At 34.4% G+C, this 24,318-nt stretch overlaps 1 protein-coding gene across 3 annotated transcripts in view; it reads right to left on the bottom strand.

Moving 5' to 3' along the window:
- TAFA5 (TAFA chemokine like family member 5) overlaps positions 1-24,318 on the bottom strand; it is a 335,125-nt gene that overhangs the window by 200,448 nt on the left and 110,359 nt on the right. For all 3 annotated transcript variants that reach the window (XR_004253833.1, XM_032195851.1, XM_032195859.1), the window contains exon 2: positions 11,552-11,701. Coding sequence is in view for 2 of the 3 variants with exons in the window: in XM_032195851.1 (XP_032051742.1) it covers positions 11,552-11,701 (150 nt within the window). In the remaining variant the exon portion in view is untranslated. The remainder of the gene's footprint in view (positions 1-11,551; positions 11,702-24,318) is intronic.

Below are 24,318 nucleotides of genomic sequence, written 5' to 3'. Positions count from 1 at the left end.
TCTGTTACCAAAGAGATCCTGTTCTTACAATCTTTCAATTTGTATACATTTGTATATATCCTCCAAATACTAAACTTTAAAAATTATTACCATAAATTATTATTATTATTATTACAATACATTAATAATAATAATAATAATAATAATAATAATAATAATAATAATAATAAAGCTGATCATTCTGAAGGTCAGGAGAAGTGAGTCCTCCAGTTATGAAAGGAGGTACTGCAGGAATGCAATTTGCATGCTGGAGGAGGTTTACATTATCCAGTGCAGTAGGGAGAGGCTGGACATGGGTCTGTGAAAAGTGTGCTTAGTGCAATCTCATAGAGAATGACAAATCTTACTGCTGTAAAGTACCAAATGAAGAGGAACATGAATGTGCAGTGCAAAGGTAGTGAACGCAAAAGTTTTTACACAGCGTGTAACAGAGAATGCATGAAAATACTGAATAAATTAGGAGTATAATATGCAATATAAGGCAGAAGACTGGATGAACCCTCATTAACACATAGCCCATCAAAAGTATTTTCCAATTCTATCGAACCCTCAGCAAAAAAATAAGTTTTTTTTTTTTATTTTTTATTGATTGTTCAGGGGGCGGGAGGCTCAAGGAGGGAAGTGGGAACTAATTGGCTGGAAGGTGAGTTTGACTCAGAGAGGTTGGTACATCTTAGCTTTATTTGTTTCCTTATGAAAGGTGAATTTACTGTGGGAGATCACAGAAAGAACAATAAACAAGATACTTTTTGTATGTATATATATATTTTTAAATAGGGAAAGTATAAGAAAATTCTCATCAGCTTTGGGCTTACCTGGGTTTTGTACTGCATCTCTTTATTTCATTTTTTTTTCTGCTTCCTTCTTGTCATATGTGCCACTCTCCCTTCAAACAAGAGTCTGCTTCACAGTAAATCATCCTGTTTTGCACCAAGTCAGACTCATGTTCATTGTCACAACACCATCTTTCTTCCTGCTAACTACAATCTAGCTCTAATTCCTCTCTCTCCATTCATTTATGGCAAGGCAGTTCTTTCCTTCAACCCTTTTCATTTCTCCTACCTAATCCTTGGGATCCCACCTTAACTAGCTGTATATCCTCTTCTGACACATTCAACTGGGGCTTAACCTTGCCCTTTCAAAAGGGAAGATCAAGAACAGAGGTCCTCTGTAGGTCCTTTAAGGACAACTGAAGAAGGACTGAGAGACTCAAAGAAATACTCTGAAACACGGAGAGGTAAATTTCCGTATCCCACTTCCAATTCCTTCTATTCTTACTCCCCAGAATCTGGATAATAAACACAAGGAAGCATCTAAATATCCTTATCCTCGTGTAGCTTGTACAAACAAGGACTCTGTCATTACATTGTAATTGCTTTCCATCTAGGACTGTGTGTTCTCATGAAGCACCTTGCATGCCTATGGTATTGTAGAAATAAAACAACAGTAAGTCCTAAGCAAAACAAATTGGATTGTTTTGGATTGAATTGAATTGAATTGCTTGAATGCAACAAACACATTTTGCTGCAGTATGATCTCAGCCCTCAGCAGCCAGGGGAACTCCTCCTTTTTGTCACCTGAAAAAGTTAGCTTTCTAAGGCTCTATCTTCAAAGACGGTATTTTCTCTGAATCAGCCCTGTGCAGAGTATTCTGAAAGAGGCATACAAAAATGTTTAGCATTAACTACCCTATTCCAGGTGCTGGATGTAATGCTATTAATATTGTCACTAATTTGGCAATCAATTTCAATGTTTTCTAGGAGTCTTCTGACACACTATCATAACGGATATTAAATCTATAGTAAGCTTTTTTTTTTTTAAAAAAAAAAGTGGTGTATAGTTTTAAAATGCCATTTGTAACCATATTACACTCTTTCTTGATTCTCTTTTTATGAAAAATACTGGTTCTCTGTTTATAGTTCTCTGTGTTTATTGAGATTATTCAGAAAGAAAAAAAAAATACTCCTTCACCGTGATGCTTTTACATAGCGCTAGAAATGTGATTTAGCTCTAGTTTTATCTTACTCTTTGATGGCAGGGGTATTTATAAAGGCTTCTCTCTCTAGATTCCTCTACACTCACTGGAGACAAACATGTTGCCTTGACAGAAGTCCAGCTGCACACATGAATCTCTATGAAAGCCCATCTTCCCCCCCCCCCCCCCCCCCCACACCTCTTTCAGAGATAACTAGAACCTAGGATGAGAAGCAGAGGGGATAATACAAATGTTATATATATTTTCCCCCTTAAACTGCTTTTAATCAGTGAAGACAGTGGCTCTTCCAGAAGACAATCTGAGCAGCTGATTGCCTGAAGTATTTACACACATTACATTCAAGCAGAAAACCTACTCTGCTATTCATCCTATATTCTCTTAAATCCCATAGGAGAGGAAAAGAGAGGAGCTTTCAGGAGACGATTCCAATATTGACACTACATGACCTCTGATGTGCCTATCTCATCTCAGTGTCCACAGAGGGAGCTGACAGTGACCAAACTCCTGAATCAGAAATGTCACATTGACCTATTGCCTGAAGTTAGCTAATGAATCAGACTGCAGCAATTTCAGTGCAATTGTTGGCAATGTTCTGCTGTAAAAAATCAAGCATAGAAAAGTCTATCCAGTGATACAGCGCGTACTTATGCTAATGCATAATACATTCTCTAGTATTTTGTCCAGTTCAATTTAAAATGTCTGTAGTAATTAGGCTTCTAGCCACTCCCTCAGAAAATTGTTCCACAATCTAATGTCACATAACCTCCAACCATTTTTCTATGATGAAACTGCCATCAACGCACACAGAAAAAAGAGGATTAGACTACATGGGTGACTGCTTGGGAATGTCTAGAAACTAAAGGGAATGAAGCTGCTGGCATTGATGAACCATCCAATGAAGCATCCAGTGAAACACTGGGAAGCTGAAGGTGTTGTCTTCCAGATGAAATGTGAAAGCAAGGCATTAAGCATTAGAAGCAATTAAAGTTCTCACAGCACTCTTTGCAACAGTACCAGTGTTAACCCCTGGTTCCTGGCCACCTTCCAAATCACATAATTAAATTCTGCTTTCCTAAATATTTCCTCGCACTATTGTTTAGAAAGACAGTCATCTCTTAACCTGAAATGGTGTATTGATGCCAAGCTTCAACTCAAAGGAGGATGCAAAATAAGTGTAAAATTATTCCAATTTGGTCAGTTCATTACAGATACAAGACTGAGAAAAGTATTTTACCTTCAATTAGATTTTATTGACACTTATCCCAGATCTATTTATCTTATATCCAAAGTATTTCCTCTCAATCTGTGATAGATAATCCTTCAGAAACTTGTAGAAAATAATCCTTTAATTCACTACATAATTATTTAAAACTAATTTATTTAAGCCCTTGATTCGTTTCTCCATAAACATTTGTAGATCATCAATGGGGATCTACAGATCTACTTGTCATTACAAACATTAGGAAGCAGTGATCTCTCTCTCTCTCTCTCCCTCCCTCTCAAAAAAAAAAAAAAAAGCTCCTGGCTTTTAAACTGGACTGTGATCAGTACTCACTCCATGCTACCTGACTGTTAAATAATTAATTATTCTGTTTAAATCACTAGTCATTTGGGAAAATTTTGGTCTGCATATTTATGCCTCATTCAGCCATTCAGGTCTAGGTACCAAACACTTTAAAAATTAGTGAAACCCTTAGCTCTTGATCTCGCTGAAAATACTCCTTTAGGGTAGTTATTGATCTTTTTCTTACCATCCTGAGAAAGTCTTTTGGGGCTATTTTTGATCATGTCTTCAGTTATTCCTGGTGTGGATTCTCAGTTAAAGGGGGAAACCTATCTTATCTCCCTGTAGTTCCTATAGATACATCAGTGTGGGCATTGCTGAAGCAGCTACTGATCTGTTTGCTTTATATGGCTCATTTTCTGGATTGGGGGTGAACAGCAGCATTTCTTCTGCAGCCACACGTCAGTCTCTAACCCACACGACATTCAGGATAATACAAGTATCTTATAAAAGCATGCTTATAAGGTGTTTCCAAGTTGATGATATTATTAGGGTAAGAACTATTGCTTAACTTGATTTGGAATTTCACATTGTCCTTATCAAATGCAAGCAGGAAACAAAGCAACTGCAACAATACTCAACTCCCCATGCATTTCTAAATGACAGTGACCCACAAAGTGGAAATTGTCATAACATGCTAGTACCATGCTTGAGAATAGGAAGCTTGTGAGTCATATAGTTTTACTTCATCAGTAATCAGGAACATTTAAAATTTTGAAAGAGTTGTCTAGAGGTAGCTGAATTAAAATAATGAGTAACGTGTTTTTGATGTACAGATGCAGTAGTGATTGCATATATGGGAGTTGAGGTAAGGAAAAGGAGAAAGGAATTAATATTTCTTTCAATCATGTTGAAAACTAGGTTTCATATATATGGGGCTGGTGAATGCATAGTTGCTACCTTTCTCCGACAGCCTAAGAAAAAAAATATAGTTATCTGTCTCTCTCTCTATATATATCATCCATATATATCTATATCTGTATCTGTATCTATATATATCTGTATCTATATATATATCTTTATCTACATCTGTATCTATATCTGTACTGGGTTTATGTGGCAAGGTTTTGGTAGTGGGGAGCTGGAGAGGTGGCCTCTGTGAGAAGAACCCAACAGCTGCCCCATGTCTGATAAGGGCCGTTTTCAGCTGTCTCCAAAAGGGACCCGCTGCCAATAAGTGATGTTGTTTGCACCTCTGTGAGAACATGTTTGAAAAAAGGGAAAAAAACTGCTTTGCAACAGCAGCTGGGAGAGTGAGGAGTAAGAACCAGATAACAAAGTCAGTGCAGGAGGAGGGCAGGAGGTGCTCCAGACACTGGAGCAGAAGTTCCCCTGCGGCCTGTGAAGAGGCCCCTGGTGGGGCAGGCTGTAGCCTATGGGTCCCACAGCAGAGCAGATCTCCATGCTGCAGCCCGTGGAGGAACCCCTGGTGGATGTGGCCTAGGGGAGGCTGCAGCCCATGGAGAACCCCCGCAGGAGCAGGCCCCAGCCTGGAGCTGCAGCCCATGGAGAGAAGCCCATGCAGGAGCAGAGGGTTGGGAGGGTGGGAGCTGCTGTCCATGGGGGACCCACGTTGGGGCATTTTATCCTGACAGATGGACCCCATGGTATGGATCCATATTGGAGCAGTTCTTGAAGAGCCTCTGCATGTGGGAAGCCCACACAGGATCAGTTCGGGAAGGATGGCATCCTGTAGGAGGAACCCCATGTGGAGCAGGGGCAGAAAGAAAGAGTGACAGAGTGGTGGGTGACAAAGGTGACAAAGCATTATGGACTGGCTGCAACCCCCATTCCTCTGTACCACTTAGGAGGAGGAGGTGGAAAAGGGTGGATGGAGGAAAGGTGTTTTTACCTTGTTTTCTTTCTTTCTCACTTCTCTAGCTTGTTAGTAATAGGTAATAAATTACATTAATTTCCACTATGCTGAGTCTGTTTTGCTCATGACGATAACAGTTCAGTGATCTCCCTGTCCTTATCTCAACCCTTGAGCCCTTTCCATCGTATTTTCTACCCCTTGTCTTTGAGGGGGGAGAGCTAGAGACCAGTTGTGGTGGAGTTCAAATGCCCAGCTGAGTAAAACCACCACAATATCTAATGCATATATAAATTAGGAGGAAATATAAAATATTAATAATATCAAGTACAACATGAGATGAGTACTCAACAAATATTTCATATAATGAGCATATACAGTGTTTGGAACACTTCACAAGCATCAAAACAAAAATACACACTAAACTCCCAAAGCTCAGGAAGGTATCCTAAAACTGAAAATAACAGTGTATAAGCAAAGACCAAATACTATTTATTCAATTTATTGAAAGACATTCTAATGCCGCAGAGCATTATTCTATCCTAACAACAACATACTCAACATTAAATATGATCACCAGCCTAAAAGTTCTAGGACTGTTTAAAAGGTCTGATTTTAAACAAGACATCTTTATTCTTCGGAAACTAAATTCATGATCACAGCCTGAATATTCCCAGACAAATATTAAATCACCAAACAAGCATTTCTTTACTATGTCGTATGGCTTCACTTAGTAGTAATATTAAATACGTACAAATTGGCATTTTAATTTTGAGGGGTGCTAGACATCTCCTAGACAGGAGGTCTCTTGTACTCAACAGCTACTCAATGAGTTTAACTATTTAGTGAAAATGAAACTTCAAAAATGTAAGAAAGTTCTAATCTTATCTGTGATATGGCAACTGATCTGTTAGTTTTAGCATTTTGTCACACCTGGGCTTTCTATGCAAATAGAAAAAGGAAAAAGAAAACAAGCAAGAAGATGACATTGTCCTTCAGATCTCAGGGAACCATCAGAATATTTTATTAGGCTATTTTTCCCCAGATGTTCATTACAGTCACAATATTCTCCAGTTTAAAGAAATTGTTACTCTTTTGAATTCATCAAGAACAAGGCATGCTAAATACATATTCTAACATATTTAGCTTAATGACTACCTAGCAGAATAGCCAAATCTTTTACCACCACTACAATATAATTAATACCATTTGCTCAGGGGCAAATAGTCTCACCATGCTCCTAGACTTAAATCTTTCACACTGCATGACACACTGCTTCTGTTTCAGCAAAACGTCTACTTAGTATTATCCAGTCTCCTTTTAATTTCAAATCCATCACAATTTGCCGTTTGGTTTTACTTCTTTCAAACTAACATGTAACAAAGTTAAATGTGTAGTATTTGCAGTGAGAAAACATTTGCAAATATCCACAATAAAGCCAGGACAAAATAATATAAATAGCAGATTAATAAACACATGAAATATTCTAAATGTAAAAGCTAAAGTGTCCTTCTGACATTATTATTATTATATAATGTATATTTGTTGTTGTTGTTCAGGGTGGATAAGGTACTTTAGAACCTTCAGGTATTAAACTGAGTTTTGTTTCAAGTGCGTGACCTAGGATTCTATCAATGATCAATTCTGACCCTGCACCTCCCTATAGACTCTTAGAGCTAATGAGAAGAGCAGTAAATTATTGATTGAAACTAATGGGCCTTCCTTGTGGACCTAGAGTTCTGTGTAAAACAACATCAATCAATGCCATCTGGAAAGCACTTTAATCATAATGTATAAACAAATTATATCAAATAAGAATATATGTTAAAAGAATGCTGTTACAATGTTTGCAAATAAATTTAAAACAAACAAAAATTTTGATTCACAGATAAATTGTCTGAAATTTTGAACTCAGTTACCTGAGCTCCTGCTATTCCAAATTCAAGAATTTCAGGAATTTTGGAACTTGGGATAATATAGGTTTTTTTATAGATTTTTTTTTTTTTTTTAATTAGGTTTTGGGAAAACAGAAGTTTTCTCATCTCTCTTTGTATACGTAAAAGTACCCAGAACTCAAACCCAAAACATGAGAATCTTCTAATCACAGAATGCAGGTAAGCAAATTAGATATTGCATCCTAATTTTCTCAAGCAATTACTTCTCTCATACCCATTGCTCCTCTCATTAACTGTTTCTATTTTCTGGAGAAAATTGCTGTTTATTTTTAGCTATAAATACATATCGGACAGAATTATTGGAACCTATTGAACATTTAGATGTTCGACACATGCTTCTCAGGTACTTGTATTCTATGAAACACTTCAGCATAATGAATTTTATTTTCAGACAGATACAATTCTTGTGAAAGAACACAAACCATGAGTGCATGTGTACACATACTGTTATCAAAGACTTTTTGTCACCTGCTTTAAAACAAGTCCAAATTACTGAGGGTTTCAGTCTCTCACAAGCTCCAAATTAAAAAGCTGATGAAGCTTGACAGACACACAGGCAAATTACTCGGGTGATAAACAGATTCTATGTTGAAATACTATATCTTATCAAAGTAATGCACCTGAGGTCATTGCCATGGAATTTGATCTCAAGAAAGGGACTAGGAAATGCTAATTGTAAATAATAATAAAACTAAGAGTGCAGGGAAACTACTACCAAAATATCACAAAACCTATACTCACAAATAAAAAAATATATCAGAACCAAACACACCAAATAAACATTATGACTTTGTGAATATAAGAGTGAGACAATCAACACTAAGTCAAGTCTTAAATCAGGGTGAATATTGATGCCATATTTTTATGATTGCATTAGCAGTCTGCCATACATAAAGACCACTAGGGAAAAAAAAAAAAAAAGCGTAAATCTGTGAGAGGAAAACATTTGAAGAAATGTTCTTCATGCTCTGCTCAGACCAAGCTCTGAACACTGCATTTTCATTTTTAAGAATTCGAGTTTTCTACATCTGACAGATACCGTCTTTCATTCTTTAGGAAAAAGACCTTAGCTGTGTAGCAGTGGAAATTGGAGTAGATTTTGGTAATCAACTCAGGACTTATTCTAAGAGCTACATTGACAAGTGCAATCTCAGACAATGCTTCTGAGGTTTAAGAGCCCTTAAATTACTTACTCTTTTTGCTGCAATAATTGACACTCACATTTCAGAGCTTGAGGAAACATACAGCATAACCGAATATATTCTAAGGTACTTCTCTCCATTAAACAACGAACCAGGTGCAACACGATGCACTTAAAAGTTGTTATTATTTATTTATTTATTTATTTTAACAACTTCAGTACCAGCTTCAGTAGTGCAGCTTCAAAATACAGTTTGACCGAAATTGTAACACAATTGTTCTCTAATGTTTTACTTGTTAGTAGGTTAGCAGGTCACGTTTAAATCACCAAAAAGTCTGCTTACTTCGCAAATGACTTTGCATTAATTATTAAAAGTCTTAATGTCTAATTCTGCTAACTTTACTTCAAGAACAATCTAATTAAAATCAAGACCATTTAAAGAATAAAACTAGAAGAATTAAATCTTTGGAAAGCAAACTGGCATTAAAAACATCTGTCTAACAGATTTACTTCTTTGTTAAAGCAGAAATGAAACCTTAAATGCAATCTTATAATCAGTATATAAATATAAATAAATATAAATAAAATAAATAAATTTTGCAAAAGCAAATTCTTTATTCTATTTAAGAAAGCTCAGAGGAGGATTTATTTGTTTGGACAATGAGGTAAAAGTGAATGAAATCTCTGCTAGATGGAAGATTTCAACAGATGAAAACGCCCTTCTTTACTGAAAACAAAACAAAACAAAACAAACATATGCGTTTTATTGTTGCGTTCCTAAAATACCAGTATTTGACTTTACATCAGAAACAGAAGTATCTTTTCTCAGATAAGGTTTTATGTAGATTTCATGTTCTGGCCAGAATAAAGCATTTAGTAGCTGTGTTTGAAACACTTTGTTCTAGAAATTAATATAAACACTATGGAAAAATTCAGTGTATATTCTTTAAACTATGAACCTGGTAAATCCACAGATGGATATTTGCTTGTTAATGAGCAACTCATCTGCCAGCTTTATTTGTCAGCAGATTACAGACAAGATAAAGCATTTGTTTATTCTCTTATATAAATTTGTGTTTATGGTATATAAAACTTCACTATTTTTTTTAACAGTGTTCCTGAATAAAAATTGCACACTAGAGATTTGTCCTATGCTTTCTTAATTTGGTAACCCATTAGTCACTTTTAAGTATTATTAAGGCTTTTGAGCCTTTTTTCCTAACAGCATCCAGAAAAGCAAAGTACTCTGTTGTATACATCTTTCAGTTATCATTCTTAGCAAAGGGCCCAACAATAAACAAAATAATAAAGAAATGTATTATTAGGTCTTATTAGAACTACCTGGAAGGAAAGTACTTGGACATATAATTTAATTAGAAACTCTATTTTTCAAATGAATTTCCCATGAAAGTTTTATTTTTCAAATGGGAAGTATTACCTAAAGAACCCTATCTCATTAAACAATATTTAACCATATTATCTAGTTCTCTGATTTCATAAAATGATGACCAAGCACATTGAAAGCAAAGGCAGAATTTGAAGTGGACCTTTTTTATTAGTTTCTGACAAAATGAAAAACAAAACAAAACAACAAAACAATATTTTCAAATATTATATGACCTCAAACCTTCTACACTTGGAAACTAAGCTAGTATCACAACTAGAGGACCAGATGTAGTAATCTCCTCTTACTGACACATAGATTTTCTATCTGAATTTTAATTTCTTCACCAGAGGTGTCTCAAAGCAAGACAAACAGTGAGTAGCAGAGTGACTAACTTTGGACACCCAAGTCACAGTCAAGGAATCTCAATACATACCATATCCGGAATAAGGAAAAAATGTGCGTCTAATTCCCATCAGATGATGCAAAACTCGTATTTTCCCATATAACATAATCTTAAAACAGGAAATGTTGATTTTTTAAAAATTACAAGTAATTTTGCTAAAGTTGCAATTATAAATGACACAAGAAAATAATTAATTTCTTAAGCAATTAAATCTTATGATCTTACAATAAAGCAGGAAAGAAGAGAATTACTGTGTATAGCATCACATTATGAGATTACAGCTAAGAAACTATATTACAGAGTACCAAAAACATTGAAAGAAAAATACAAAAATAGAATGTTCGTGATGTTCTATATTTATCTTTGTGGGTAGGCTCTGAAATATCTTTTGAGCTGTCTTCCATGATAATCACTGGTAAGACCAAATTTTGGACTGGTATTCTCAGCAATGTTTATATCTGAGGACTCAAACCAGTCAAAGGCACTCTGTGAATTTATTATACTACTATTCATATTTTTTTTTAATTTTGTTAACAAAGCCTAGGTCAAAACAAACTATTTCACACAAACTGTTTCAATATATTTCCTATTTTATTTTTAATATTAATGGTTGCTAACAAACGTGCAGAAGGGCAGAACTGTCTAGGGGACCGCCCAATTGTTAACATCTTATTTATTTGTAGTACAGAAATTTTTTTCACAAAATTATTTTAAAGTTAAATATTTTCATACCTCATTCTATGCCAGCCGTTTTCCAGGCTGCATGTTATCACTGCTTCTGCAGTGAATCATATAAAAATCATAATTTTAAGGAAAGAAGGAATGCTGGACATGTAAGGTGTATTCAGAAATTACACTATCAGTGTTTTCTTCAGCAACATTCACTTTCACACAGGAGCAGTGACATTAGCTTCTCAGTAGCATAAAACCGTTGAAGCTCTTTTGCAGTGTGGTTTGCTTGTTTGTTTGTTTAATATTATAAGGAATAAAATATTGCAGAGGGGAAAAATGCCTTTTCAATGTTGATGCTGTCATCACATGCAAAATACAATACCATGCCTTTAAAATTCAACTGCATATCAAACTAAAACAAAAGTGAAAATTGAAATTAAAAACTATAGTTGAAATATCTACAGAATTAGTACCCTTTGGGGCATTTTGACCATATAACTATTAGTAGTTGGGACACATGAAAATTTCTGCTGCAGAGCCTTTATGTTTTGATGATGCACTACCAGATGACATCACTCTTGTATTGGCAGAAACTAATGGAATAGATCTGTACTTCTTACCATCAACACAGGCTGGCCTTGCTCTTGTTGTACCGGCAATCTGTCCTTTTTTACATGCACAGCGAGCTGTTTGTCGGGCTATAGTCCTTCGGGGCTGACTGCTATCTCTGTCCAAAGTAACAATCTCACATGTACCTGCAGCCAGTTGACCTGGAAAAAGAACCAGCAACAGGTACCAGAGTCACTGAATGCACTACAGGCAATCTATTACAGCTGAATAGAGTCATGGCCCTATGTCACCACAGACACTCCACAACAAATGGGCAGCCAGCTGACGGATATAATAAAACTGAGATGACATACAATTTTTCTTTGTGGTGGACATATGAAAACCCTGCAAACTGGTTCTGTCAGAAAATGATTATTGTTCCATAAAAGCCAGAGAGCTGAGGTCACACAGGTTACTTTTACTTATGTTGGCTAAGTAAAGAAACAACCTGCTTTTACAGCAATGAAATTTAAATGGTGTGCTCTTTACGATCTTTCAGAAGAGCAATGATTAAGTATATGGAAAACAAAAATAGACAATATTTAAAGGCCTTCCCCATGATCATGAATATAATTAAGTCTTAACTGCTTTGTGTGTTGCTTCTGACAGATAAAGTATGCCCGAGTTTGTCAGTTCTTTGGCTCCTGCTTCATCTCAACTGAATAGCAACTCATTCCCTACCTGATTCATTTTTGAAGTAGCTGGTGTTTTGTCTTTTGCTAAATCTACAATGTGACCATTCTGCAAATGACAATAAAATCACACTGCCTGGTTCACTGAGTAACATTCTCTGCATGTTATTGACTTCTCCAATATATGTAGCTTTTATCGAAAATCCACCCCACCTGATTCTGCATTTGGAGCACACTGTGAGAGACAAGACAAAGTTACAAAAAAATGTTTCCATGGCGTTTTAGTCTGAAGTGAAAATTCTACAATTAAAATTCCTCTGACGCTCGCAGTAGCATGCTAATAGTATAGCAAAATATTATGTTTTTATAAGCAAGAATATACATCATTGAATTTCAGTGCTTAGTAAGACTGAAAAAAAATCCCAGCTATCACTTTGTATTACATATAATCTCTGGATTTTGTGGTAGAGTACTAAATAGCATTTATTTTGGATTTTGTCTTTGTAGTCAATCGATTATAAACCTTCAAAGAAACATATACCAAAATAGGTTTGCAAATCACAAGCCAATTAGATTTTCTCTTCACAAAAAATTGAGAATGAACTAAATATATTGTACTTTTTTTAAATATGGAGTTTACATAATATTCACAGTTTATTTTCATTTTGTTGACTTTTGAAAAATGAGACAAAACCAGCAATTTTAAATCTGTATTAATATTTTTTTTAATGAAACATTTATAAATGGTGATTAATTAAATTCTAGAAGTATAATCAATATGTCTGTATACTGCATTTTATTTCCATTCAGAAAACAATTTTATCCAGTATATTCTTCTAAATATCAACTGATGGTACTTCCTATTGTGTGGATACTGTTTTGAAACTGTCAGAATAGTAAAATATTGTAGGCTGTCAACAGCATTGTGACTGGTTCACTGCTAAGCCACCTAAATTTTATATTGCTGTAACTCCTACACTGCAGTGAATTACAACATGGTAAAAGCAAGTATCACAAAGATGAATATGGAACAAGGTACTCTACAAATTCATGCAAATATATATGTACATATATTTGTAATATATATATATTACAATATGTAATATATATTACATATATATATATTTTACCTCTACATAGGTTCATTTTGAGACTTTTTTTTGTTTTTTAAATAATGATTATTTTCAGCTGTTTCATTTGTTCATTTTTAAAGATGATGATTTCTTCCAGTCATAGTGACCTCATGTAATATATATATACTACAATATGTAATATATATTATATTACATATATATGTAATATATAATAAATAATATATATGTAATATATACATATATACACATATATATGTGTGTGTATATATATATATATGTAATAGACATTAGGCCTTCATAATTAAATAAGATATTTGACAGCCAAAAACACTGTAGTATTCGATGGCTGCTGGCAATCAGGCTTATGAGCTAAGGTCAATCTTGGATTTCATGAGCTTTCTATTCTTTTCCACCCACCATGTTAACAAAAAAACATCTTGGGATAAACATACTCATGAGGGGATTTTTACTCTATTATATGCTGATTTTTTCTTTGTATCCTCAGAAATTGTAGGTTAGAAAGCAAAGGTTTAGAAAGAAAAGAAGTGGCACTTGGTTATCCAAATGCAGACAAGGGAAATCTGGGTACACTGAGACATCTTGAGCTGACAGCATTCATTTTTCCTCCATTGCAAGTACATTTCATTTTGGGTTGCAGATGTATTGCTACCAAGTAATGTAGCTGTCTTAGTGGATCAAGTAAAAAAGACACAATCAGAGTTGTATTTAGATCTCGACCCCTCAAGCACATCATGATTAGGGTTCTGCATTGAGAACAGAAATTGAATGGAAACCAGAGAAATAAAATACGAAATGTGTAAGTATTCTTGAGAGTATACTCTTGCTGTTTTCATTAAAAGATATTGTAAATCATATAATCTAGGTGGATCATTCTATAAAACCCCATTTCAGAGGAAAGGAACCAGTGTTACAGCACAGTCAAGGTGAACAAGGACTACAGTGTTCTTTTTACTTGGAACACTGAAGATAAATGTCAAGATAAATTCCAGGGAATGCAAGCAGGGACTGTTGATAATATTTTCTGCTTTTTATCTTATAAATAATGTTTTTTACTTTTGAACCTGTCCAGTTTTACCTCTACGTAGGTTGATTTTGAGACATTTTTGTTTTGTTTTGTTTGTTTTTTAAATAATGATTATTTTCATCTGTTTCGTTTGTTCATTTTTAAAGATGATGATTTCTTCCAGTCATAGTGACCTCATTTTTTGAGAAACTTGGAAAACTAGGATACCTAAATGAAAGTAATAGCTATACAAAGATAAAAGATTCAAGGAACTTCTTGCAGCTATTTAAAGAAAAAAAAAAAAAAAAAAAAAGATGGAAAACTAGGAAGAAAAAAAAAATCGTGTCAGTTGCCATTCATATTTCTACTGCAGAAGAAAACTAAAAGTTATTGTAGAGTTACAGCAGCTGTTCCCACTTATATGACATAAATATTTCCTCGTCGTTGTGTCACAGGTTGCAAAGATTGCACTGCAACATATTGTACATCCACTGTTACTTGGCTTTAGATGGCTGTAAAGGATGAAAAGTATCAGCCAAGGTTATGGAGAGCCACTTCCAGAGTGAGAATCATCTGGAGGTCTTCTCTGTCTCATTAAGTGAGTCTGTACCACTTACATGATATAAATGCTACTTTTGCTTTTTAAGAATTTTCTCTAGAAATGTAAGGTTTACAATGATGGAACAGAAGGAATATACTTTTTATAAAGTATAGTTTCAAGAATAAGGTTACCCTTCGTTTTCAGGTATGTTGCCACAATCTTCTTTCAAGGCCATTAATTAATATCATTTTTTTTAGCCTTGGAATACTCACCACAACTCCTAAGTGCAGAGAAGAAATTAAAAGAAGGAGGAGTTTCACTGAAGCTTTTCCCATTGAGAGATTAAGAGCCACTGCTTGTGGAACAGTGGTAAAGACTGGATATTTTTAATAATCCCATTTATGTACTTACAGTACACAAAGCAATTCACGGCTACCCAACCTGAATGAACTCATTTTGAGACAAAAAAGACAAGCATCACCAGAGAGCTCTGATTCATCACAGACTTGTATGAAAGGCTTATTTTTTTTTCCCCCTAAGGAAAGGTCATTTTTTATTATTTTATGTATCAAGCATAAAATAATAAATTTTCATAATAACTTTCAGAGTTAAAATAAACTTTTTTATTTTATTATTATTATTTTTTTTTATTCCCAAGTAAATGAATGAGTATTGGTTTGCTGTTGTTTTTATATTTATTTTGTATATGTATGGTTCAGCAATGAAGACCTCACTGGAAGTTATTTGATTTTGCATTGCCACCGTCTGGTTATTAAAGAGAGAAAAAGTTCAGGTTCCTTGCTCTTCTATATGTTGTACCGCATTCTTAAAATGCCAGTTGACATCTCATCTCTCAGATATCAATGTAGATGCTTCTCTATGGAATTATTTCAGGAAAATGGAGAACTACAGGGTTCTGATTTAAAAATTTAAGTCAAACTGAATTAAAAAAAAAAAGCAACAAAAACAATCAAGTAAATAAAAAACAAATAGGATTAGGTTTTTGGCTTCTAGCTAGTACAACTCATACTACTTACAGTGAAAGGAAATTACTATATTCAACACAAAATACTCAACACACCTATTTTGCTTTTTTTTTTTTTTAACTCTTCTCTGTGAGAGTTTTTTCATGAAAATCTGTAGAAGTCAGTAAGAATATATCTCAAAATAAAATGATGTATGATTATTTAATACTTTCTCTCTTGAAAAAAAAAATGTTATTAAGTAGTTTAAATGTAAATAAGCTTTTTTTTTCATTTTTATTTTTATTTTTATTTTTATTTTTATTTTTATTTTTATTTTTATTTTTTAAGAGCCCTGTTATCAACTATATGCCATTACTGAAAGAATAAAGCCTTTCAAAATCATGTATGTCATAGGTAAAACCTTCAATTAGTAAATACTTTCATACTAAATGCAGAGTACCACAGGATAAAATGATAATTTTCTGTGGAAGAAAATATTTCTGTTCTCTAATAGAAAATAAAATCTGTTTAATTCATATTGATTATAGCAAGCAAGTTATAGATATTATGATTTTTTAATTTATGCGTGCTGAAAAGCTGAAAACATTCCCTTCAATTCATTTAAAGAATAAAATCAGATGATTAACTCATAATATCTGTGGGTTCAATAGCAATAAAATTTGATCTAAATCTATGGGTCTTTCCAGGATTTAGATTCCATGTTCACCCAGAAATCTCCTGATTTGCACATGCAGGCTTATATTACAGTTTCAGAGAATAATTTTTCCATGCATCACCAATTTGATGCCTAGCAACACAAGCTCTTTTAGTTCAAAATGCATAAAGTTAGATGTTATTAAAAATCTTGGCTAGATTCAGATACTCTTTTGTCAGTGAACACAATGCAGGAGTTGTTTCAAAATCAGATCATAGGAACATATTCAGCAGTTTTCTATTACAATATCGAAGTCTTTCTGACAACAGAGCCATGCCAACTCCTGAGCAGAGCTGAATATAAACAATTCCCACTGAAATAAAGTGCAACTTAAGCACTTAGTATGACTCATGATCTGCAGTTTGACATTAATCTGAATATCAAATATTTAAATTTATTTTATTTTATTTTATTTTATTTTTAAAGTACGTATTTAAGCAGAATTTGAAAAATTCCATATTATCCATCCTTCCTTGAAGAAAATTTCCTGCACCAAGATCTCTTGCATTAAGCATCATCCAATTTCAAACAATCCTATTACCTTTTCTTTTCCAATTTTAGTTCAGAACAAGAGACATTATGGCAAAGAATTGGTTTGCCCCAAAGAACAACAATCACTTTTAAGCTACAACTGCAAAAATTTTGAAAATCTAACAAGAAAGAGCAACTCCAACAAAGCTGCTGAAAAAAGTTATTTAATGTGAAGTAACAAACCAGAATTGGCTCAGCTTCTGTAACTCAGCATGGGAAAAACCTGTTCAAATGAATCAGCACAATTTCAAAACAGCTCTCAAATAAGAACTTTGTTTCAATCTTAACATATGCAATACACAGGACTTTTTTTTTTTTTATAGAATATAATCATATATTTCATTTTTCTGTTACTAAAGTTTCTGGCACTGATAGCATCTACCTCCAAGATGCTTACTACATCATTTAGGACCTTGTAGAATCCAAATCTTTCTATTGAAACAAACGCTGTGTCTGTTGAAGTAACAGATTACACACAGGAATTCTTCATGCTTCTACAGTTAGACAACATTTTTAAAAATAATCTCTACCATTTTTTTCTTGAGGATATATATATGTTGATAATAGAAGACAGGACAGTTGTTATCGTTACTAAAAAAAAAAAAAAAAAAGGTAACTAATTTGGGTAATTTTAATTTACAAATGTAATGTACAGGTGCACAGCAAAGTAAAAAGTGGAAGACTGAATTTTTCAAAACTTCCCAGGGATTTACTTTATAAATTCAGTGCTATATTTGTCTGGAATCATCCTTGCCATATGACTGCTATAGCTTTCCAATATTAAAGGGAATGATTCAGGATTTTGGTTGTGTAAAACAGAATTTGTCTCAAAAAATGTTTTTAGAGCTCATTTTACAAAGAAAAGTTCACTGTAGAATGCACAGTTAAGAAAATGTTAAGAATAAAAATGTGATGAAAGCCTTTTCCTTTTAAGAGTTGGTTTAAGTATTTTCAGAGTTTCACTGCAACAACACAGTACGTTATGTCCCCTTAGTAATTACTAATCTTATTGCAATTTTCAGACTACCACTTAGCCATCTCAAGCACATAAACAGCACAGACATTAGGAAGATAGGAAAATAGCTTTCAGCCCTTCCATTCTGAAATAAGCAGTAAATTTTAATTAAGATAGATCCTCTTCTAAATAGTTGCATAGGAAAGAAAATAGAGTCTGTGGAGATTCAAGATATATTCAGGACCCATTTTGAAATTTAATTTTTTCCAGATAAGACTAATGTCCTAACTTACTGCACCTCATATTGCTGTTGAATATAATTGCTTAATATCTTGTTATATAATTTTGAATCATCTCCTTTCTATCTTACAATAAAAATGGAACAAAAAGAAAAATACATGCAAAACCAAACCAGCCAATATTTAAACATAAAGGACAAGTTTCTGAAGGCAATTCTGATACACTGTGAATACAAAGGGGGATTCAAGAGCAGAAAACCTCTTAAAAAATAAATAAAATAAAATAAAATAAAATAAAATAAAATAAAATAAAATAAAATAAAATAAAATAAAATCAAGTTGAGGATATATAAATAAACATGGAAGCAAGGCATTAATATACATAAAACTACTTTAAAATGTATTTTACTATCTGGTACACTACTTTAAAGAGTAATTCATCTTGATTCAGTAGTTTGAGGACATGGCAATGCCATTCGTCAAATTCCTGTACAGTCTCATGTCAAAACCAACACATTTCATATGCTGCATTTTACAACAAAGAAAAAAGGAAAACCCTCAGGGAAGTACTGAAATGAGAGATAACTTTATGTCAGGGTCCTGAGGGCTTCCACAGGCCCATACCTTGCCCAGTGCCCCATGTCTGCCCCAAGGCCATCAGGCTCTGCCCCAGGAGGACCTGTCTCCAGCTCTTAACAGTGCTGCCCTGCACAGCCATGGGCCTCCTAAACCTGCAGGGCCTTGTCCCGGGGGACATGTTCCAGCCTCAACCAGTTCCTGTTTCCTGGGAGGTGCTTGGTGCCCGGGTCTGGGGTTGCCCCAGTGCCCCTGGCTGCCCTGCTCCTGTCTGGGGCTGGGACAGGCCATGCTGGCATGGAGACTGGAAAGCCATTAATCTTTATGAGTAAAGCCAGTAACTACTGCACTCCTCACTTCAGTGACAGACCACAGCTTCCATGTTTTAACATATATTCACATAGAAAACACACAAATTTATTCCACCAATGTTGGTACAGCTTTCATGAAAGTTACAGAAATAGCCTGCGGAGGAATTTGAGGGGGGTTGTATTGAGTTTCTATGTCTGTTTTTGGATAGTGAATTAAAACAGACCTTATAAATAAGGAAATCATATAACCAATGCTGCAAAAAATAAGTGGAAAAGATAATGCATTCAAGACCTTCCTTCTTAAAGAAGTTCTTCCACTCTGTAAGCCAGTGTGAACCACAAATCTCAGCTACACAGAGCTTCTCCAAGGAGGACCTGTAGCTCGGAGGGCTTCCTCTTCATTCCTGTTTATGCAGGTTCAGTTAATTGGTTCTGGAGAACTCCATTGGTTACAAAAAAGAAATAATTAAATGAACTCAGGATTAAAAACAGGTAAGCTTATTTGCATAAATTGGGACATAGCTGTCACTCTATTATTTCCCTAAAATATTTAAAACTGTTAAGAAAAAGAAAAGAAGAAGAAAAAAAGAAAAAAGCACCCTTCTGTGTCTTTACCAGCCTCTACATGTAAAATAAACCTAGTCTGTTTATAAAACAAACAGAGTAGCCACAGGGGGAAAACTGTTATTGGAGAGATGCTGATATTTCTCTTGAGAAAGGAATAAAAAGCACAAGTTTGTCTAAAAAGCTACTGACATTTGTTGGAGCCAGAAGCTGTACGTCAGGAAGGAACAAGTCTGTTGTGTTAGCAAAATATGTCACTGCAGGGACATGAAATCAGTTTGAAGGAACATGCAGATAAAATCACGTATCAGAGGTAGACATAATGTAGCAGCACAGGTGAACTGTGCTTATAACTTCTCCAGTTTTTCACTCTAGAATAACATGAGAACTATTTACACATATACCAGACCTTAAAATGTCATCATATAAGTACCCTTCCTACTGGTATCAAGACCTGCACTTCAAGATCTGAGGTTCTGCAGCAGACTTGAGGTAAAATTTGGTCTAGTAAAGGTCATCTGGGAAAGGCAAATCCATATGCTGAAATTTTATTTCTTTAGATTTTGTTTATATTTATTACTGCTTAAAGCACTGCATAAATTATAACCCCAAACTTCTGATTGACATTCCTATGCAACAAGAACTCCATGCCTGAAGTAGGTTTGAATACATGTATGAGAAGGACAAAATGCACAGCTGAAGACGACTGCAGCCTAGATATATCTGGCCTTGCATACGTACTATCTGCTAATCGATACTTGTAAATGAATGAAAATTTCAAGTGATAGAAATTTTAATTTGTTTTTATTGGACAAATATGTCCAAACATTAAATCATCCATTACATTTTAGACCTAAATAATTTATTTAAAATACTTGTTTATTTTTACATGACAACTACTTTCCCTTTTGGCAAACACTTATGACATAAGAATTATTTTCCAGTGATGGCGTTGTGATATGAAGGAGGAAATGTTTCCTTTTGTTGTTAAATGGTATTACAACAGTGAGAATGTGCACCTAGGGTTGAAAAGTGAAGTTCAGTCCCAGAATCCCCTGGAGTTTTTAATCTACTAAACCAAATTTAAACTGAAAACACCTACACTGTCATTTTAAACTCCCAAAAGCTTCTTTTTTTTTTTTTTTTTTTCTTCTCATTTTCTTGTTGTTTTAATTATTATTATAATTATTATTATTGTAATGTGGATTGTAGTTGGAAGGCTTATCTTGAGATCACTTGATGGATGAAAAAGTGTTTAATCTATGCCTTCTTTTGTCATTTTTATTTTATTTTTTTCCCCATGGAATGAGTCCATAAACATTCTCCATCCGAAACATAGTCTTTCAAGGTTTTGTGTTCTGTGGTAGTGCACTTACTGAGAACATGCGGGCGAAACATCTCACACATAAACTCTGGAAATTATCTTATCTTAGTAACACTGCAAAAGATAACACTGAAAAACAGAGATATTGAATTAGCCAGGTACACATATCCAAGAAAGAAACAAATTTAATCAATGTTGAATGTCTTATTACACCTGGAATGTAACAATATAGGCCCATTGAAATATCTAATAATATAATTAGAAGTATTGTGGATGAGCCCAAATCCAGGCTTGATGTTGAGAACCTTGAGAAGACAAAGGATCCTCAGGTACAAAGCTTCAGCAGGCACAATTGCAGGTGCCTCTTGAAATGTCTCTCTCTCTGTAGTAACTATAATGCATGTTTATGGTGTATAGGTTCAATTAATCTGCGTGGTAGCATGAATTCTCAAATCGAGTGCATAAGGATCAGAACACAATAGAAGGTGTCTGCTGTGTCTGCTGTTTCTTTATGGTAAGCTCTCAGAGTTTCATTACTGAACACACAAGAGCACTGTAATGTTCCTCAGTGGTACCCCACATCTCCATGTTTACTGCATAGGGCAATGAAGCCACTAATTTAGGTGTTATCCTGAACACATGGTTAGATTTTAGTGACTACAAGACCTAAGGGGCACCTAAAGAAAACTCTGAGCACAAACCCCACTACTGTAGGTACATCACAGGGGTTTTAGATGATCACATTGTTTTAGAAGTTAAAAAAATACAGTTGCAGCATGCTAAATATATCCTTCCTTTAAAACTAATACCAGACTTTATCACCAACTAGAGGAAGTGAATTTGACAGACTTCTTAAGTGATAAATTTGAGTGATGGCTTTCATTTTAAAGTTTTATCTGGGAACAGTGCTTTACGCAAGTGTGACAGAGAAGCTTGAGTATGCTGGCTATTATTCTCAGCTGTTCCACAGACTTGGAGGAATGATCTTCTATCTGGGCCAGCTTCACTGCTGCATTTACCATTTTTATCCATTTTGCTCAAAATGACTTACGAAACAGGTGCATGCTGAAACTAAAAGTTTTCATGGATGAAATCCATGATTTTTATATCCTCGTTTCTAGTCCTCCAACAAGATAACCATTTATGGGATAAGATTCTTCTCTGCACAATTCAAACAAGGGTGACAGCAAAAGAGGTTTTTTAGTTCCTCACATATATCTAAGGCTGGCCAAAGACAGCGCAGTGAACACTGACTACAGTGAACCCACATACCTTTAAAATCAGTAAAGATTACATATATATATATATGTAACATATATATATATATATATAACCTCTTCCTGTGTCCTATTTATTAGGAACAATGTCTTCTATTTAAACAACTAAGTGTTCAATCACTGCAAACTCACAACATCCACTCTTTCACCTCTACACTGTACAGTGGGACTAGCACTCAGATGAGATATGTAGCATATGTTTACACTAGATGCAGAATTATTCTCAAGACACTGAAAAGATGAAAACATTTGAAGTGCACAAATACATTCTGTATTTGTATGTGCTAGACACATAAGCTCTAAAACAGATACAAACAAAATTATTGATGGAAGCAAAACTTCAGTGTATGAGTTGATAACAGAAGACAATGTTAAAGTCTTTACACTGATAACCTTTTAAAAAACTTTAACTTTTTTTTTTTTTTAATTATTATTCTCTTTATAACAAGGTCCATCTTTTTATGTACTGCTTATCAGTTTTACTAGCTAATAAAATGTTAAATTATGCTATCAATTTCCCAATGAATGCCTAATAAATAACACTTCTTCAGATCAAGGTCCTTAATAAAAAGGAACTAAACTGAAACCTGTCACTGTTTTATTCATCATTTTGATGAACAAGGTTTACTGTTACTCATGGTGCACCACCCTGAGATATGCTTCCCAAGACATAGAATAGACTGTAGCTAACAATTTTCTCAACACAGAGGTTATGTACTTAGGTAAACACAAACACGTGTGTGCACATATACTTGAATGTACTGTACTATATGACCTTAAAGATAAAGATGCTTTAACATGCTTCTTAAAGAAGATGCTTCAAGATGCTTCTTAAACTGACCATAAGCTATAAGTGATTTTCCAAGACTCTTTACAATAGCTGTTATGCTGATACCAGAAAGTGAATCAGTAGGTCTGCTCTTTCTGATGCCATAGTTGATGAATGCGATGTTTTAAACCTACAACATATAAACTTTAGTCCAATCAAATAAAAATTTCACAGTAGAAGCTACCTATGTAAGAAGCATTCCAACTGATTTCTAGGGGAATGCCATATGCAAAAAGGTGTCATGTCTGAGTCTGGAACTGGCTATGCTTTGAGTTGCTTTTTTCTCATCTGCTTGCTAGAACTTTAACACCAGAATATTGACTGTAAGAATCTCAGTGTTCTGACTGTCTGGTGGATAACACCATATCATTTCTAATTTGGGATTAAGCGTATCACCAAATATCATACACTATATTTCACCTTCTATCAACTAAGAAGAAAAACTAAGTGTACATGAGATTTGTACTCCACGGGTCACAATGAACCAGCACTCACCAGAAGTTCTTGGTGCAGAGGACAACATGAAAGCTGTCAAGTTATAAAGGCCTAAGCATCACTAAGTGCCACTTAGGCCTTACCACTTAGGCACTTAGTGGTAATACTGAGGAAATGCTGAAGGAGAACTATTAATATTGTGGAAAAACATAAACATTTTTCTGTCTCCTTTTTGGTGAATATTCTTACATTGCTTAGGTCAGTGATTCTGGTACTGTGCTACTGCTGCAATGGTATGTAAGCAGGAGAAAGTATAAAATTCATAGACAGAAGAATGATCCCACAGGGATTAGTAAGAAAGCAGCAAAGAGATTTATTGAATGAATGTTTGCACTCACTAGATATAATAAAACTTGAATGATATCAAGCAATCCACTTACATATATGAGATATACATGGTCATGTTGACCACTTATGGCCTGCCCTTCTTATTTTAATTTTCCCTGTGGCAATATAGCAGCTTGAATGAAAACTGAGTATAAGCTGATACGAATCAGGAAAGGAAAGCTGGCAATAAATATTTCATTAAAAAAGGAGTTTCTGAAGGGCCATATAACCTTTTGTTTAAATACTTCAAATCCAAAATGTATTAGGTGCAAACAAAATAAAGTTATTTTAATTAGGTATAGGTAATCTGAATTTACACAGCAGACATTAAAGGGAGAGTTTTTATGACAATAAGACAAATTCTATCATCCAGACCAAA

Source organism: Aythya fuligula, chromosome 1 (genome assembly GCF_009819795.1).
Source record: "Aythya fuligula isolate bAytFul2 chromosome 1, bAytFul2.pri, whole genome shotgun sequence".
Lineage (NCBI taxonomy): Eukaryota > Metazoa > Chordata > Aves > Anseriformes > Anatidae > Aythya > Aythya fuligula.
This window is presented reverse-complemented; position numbering and strand designations above follow the sequence as displayed.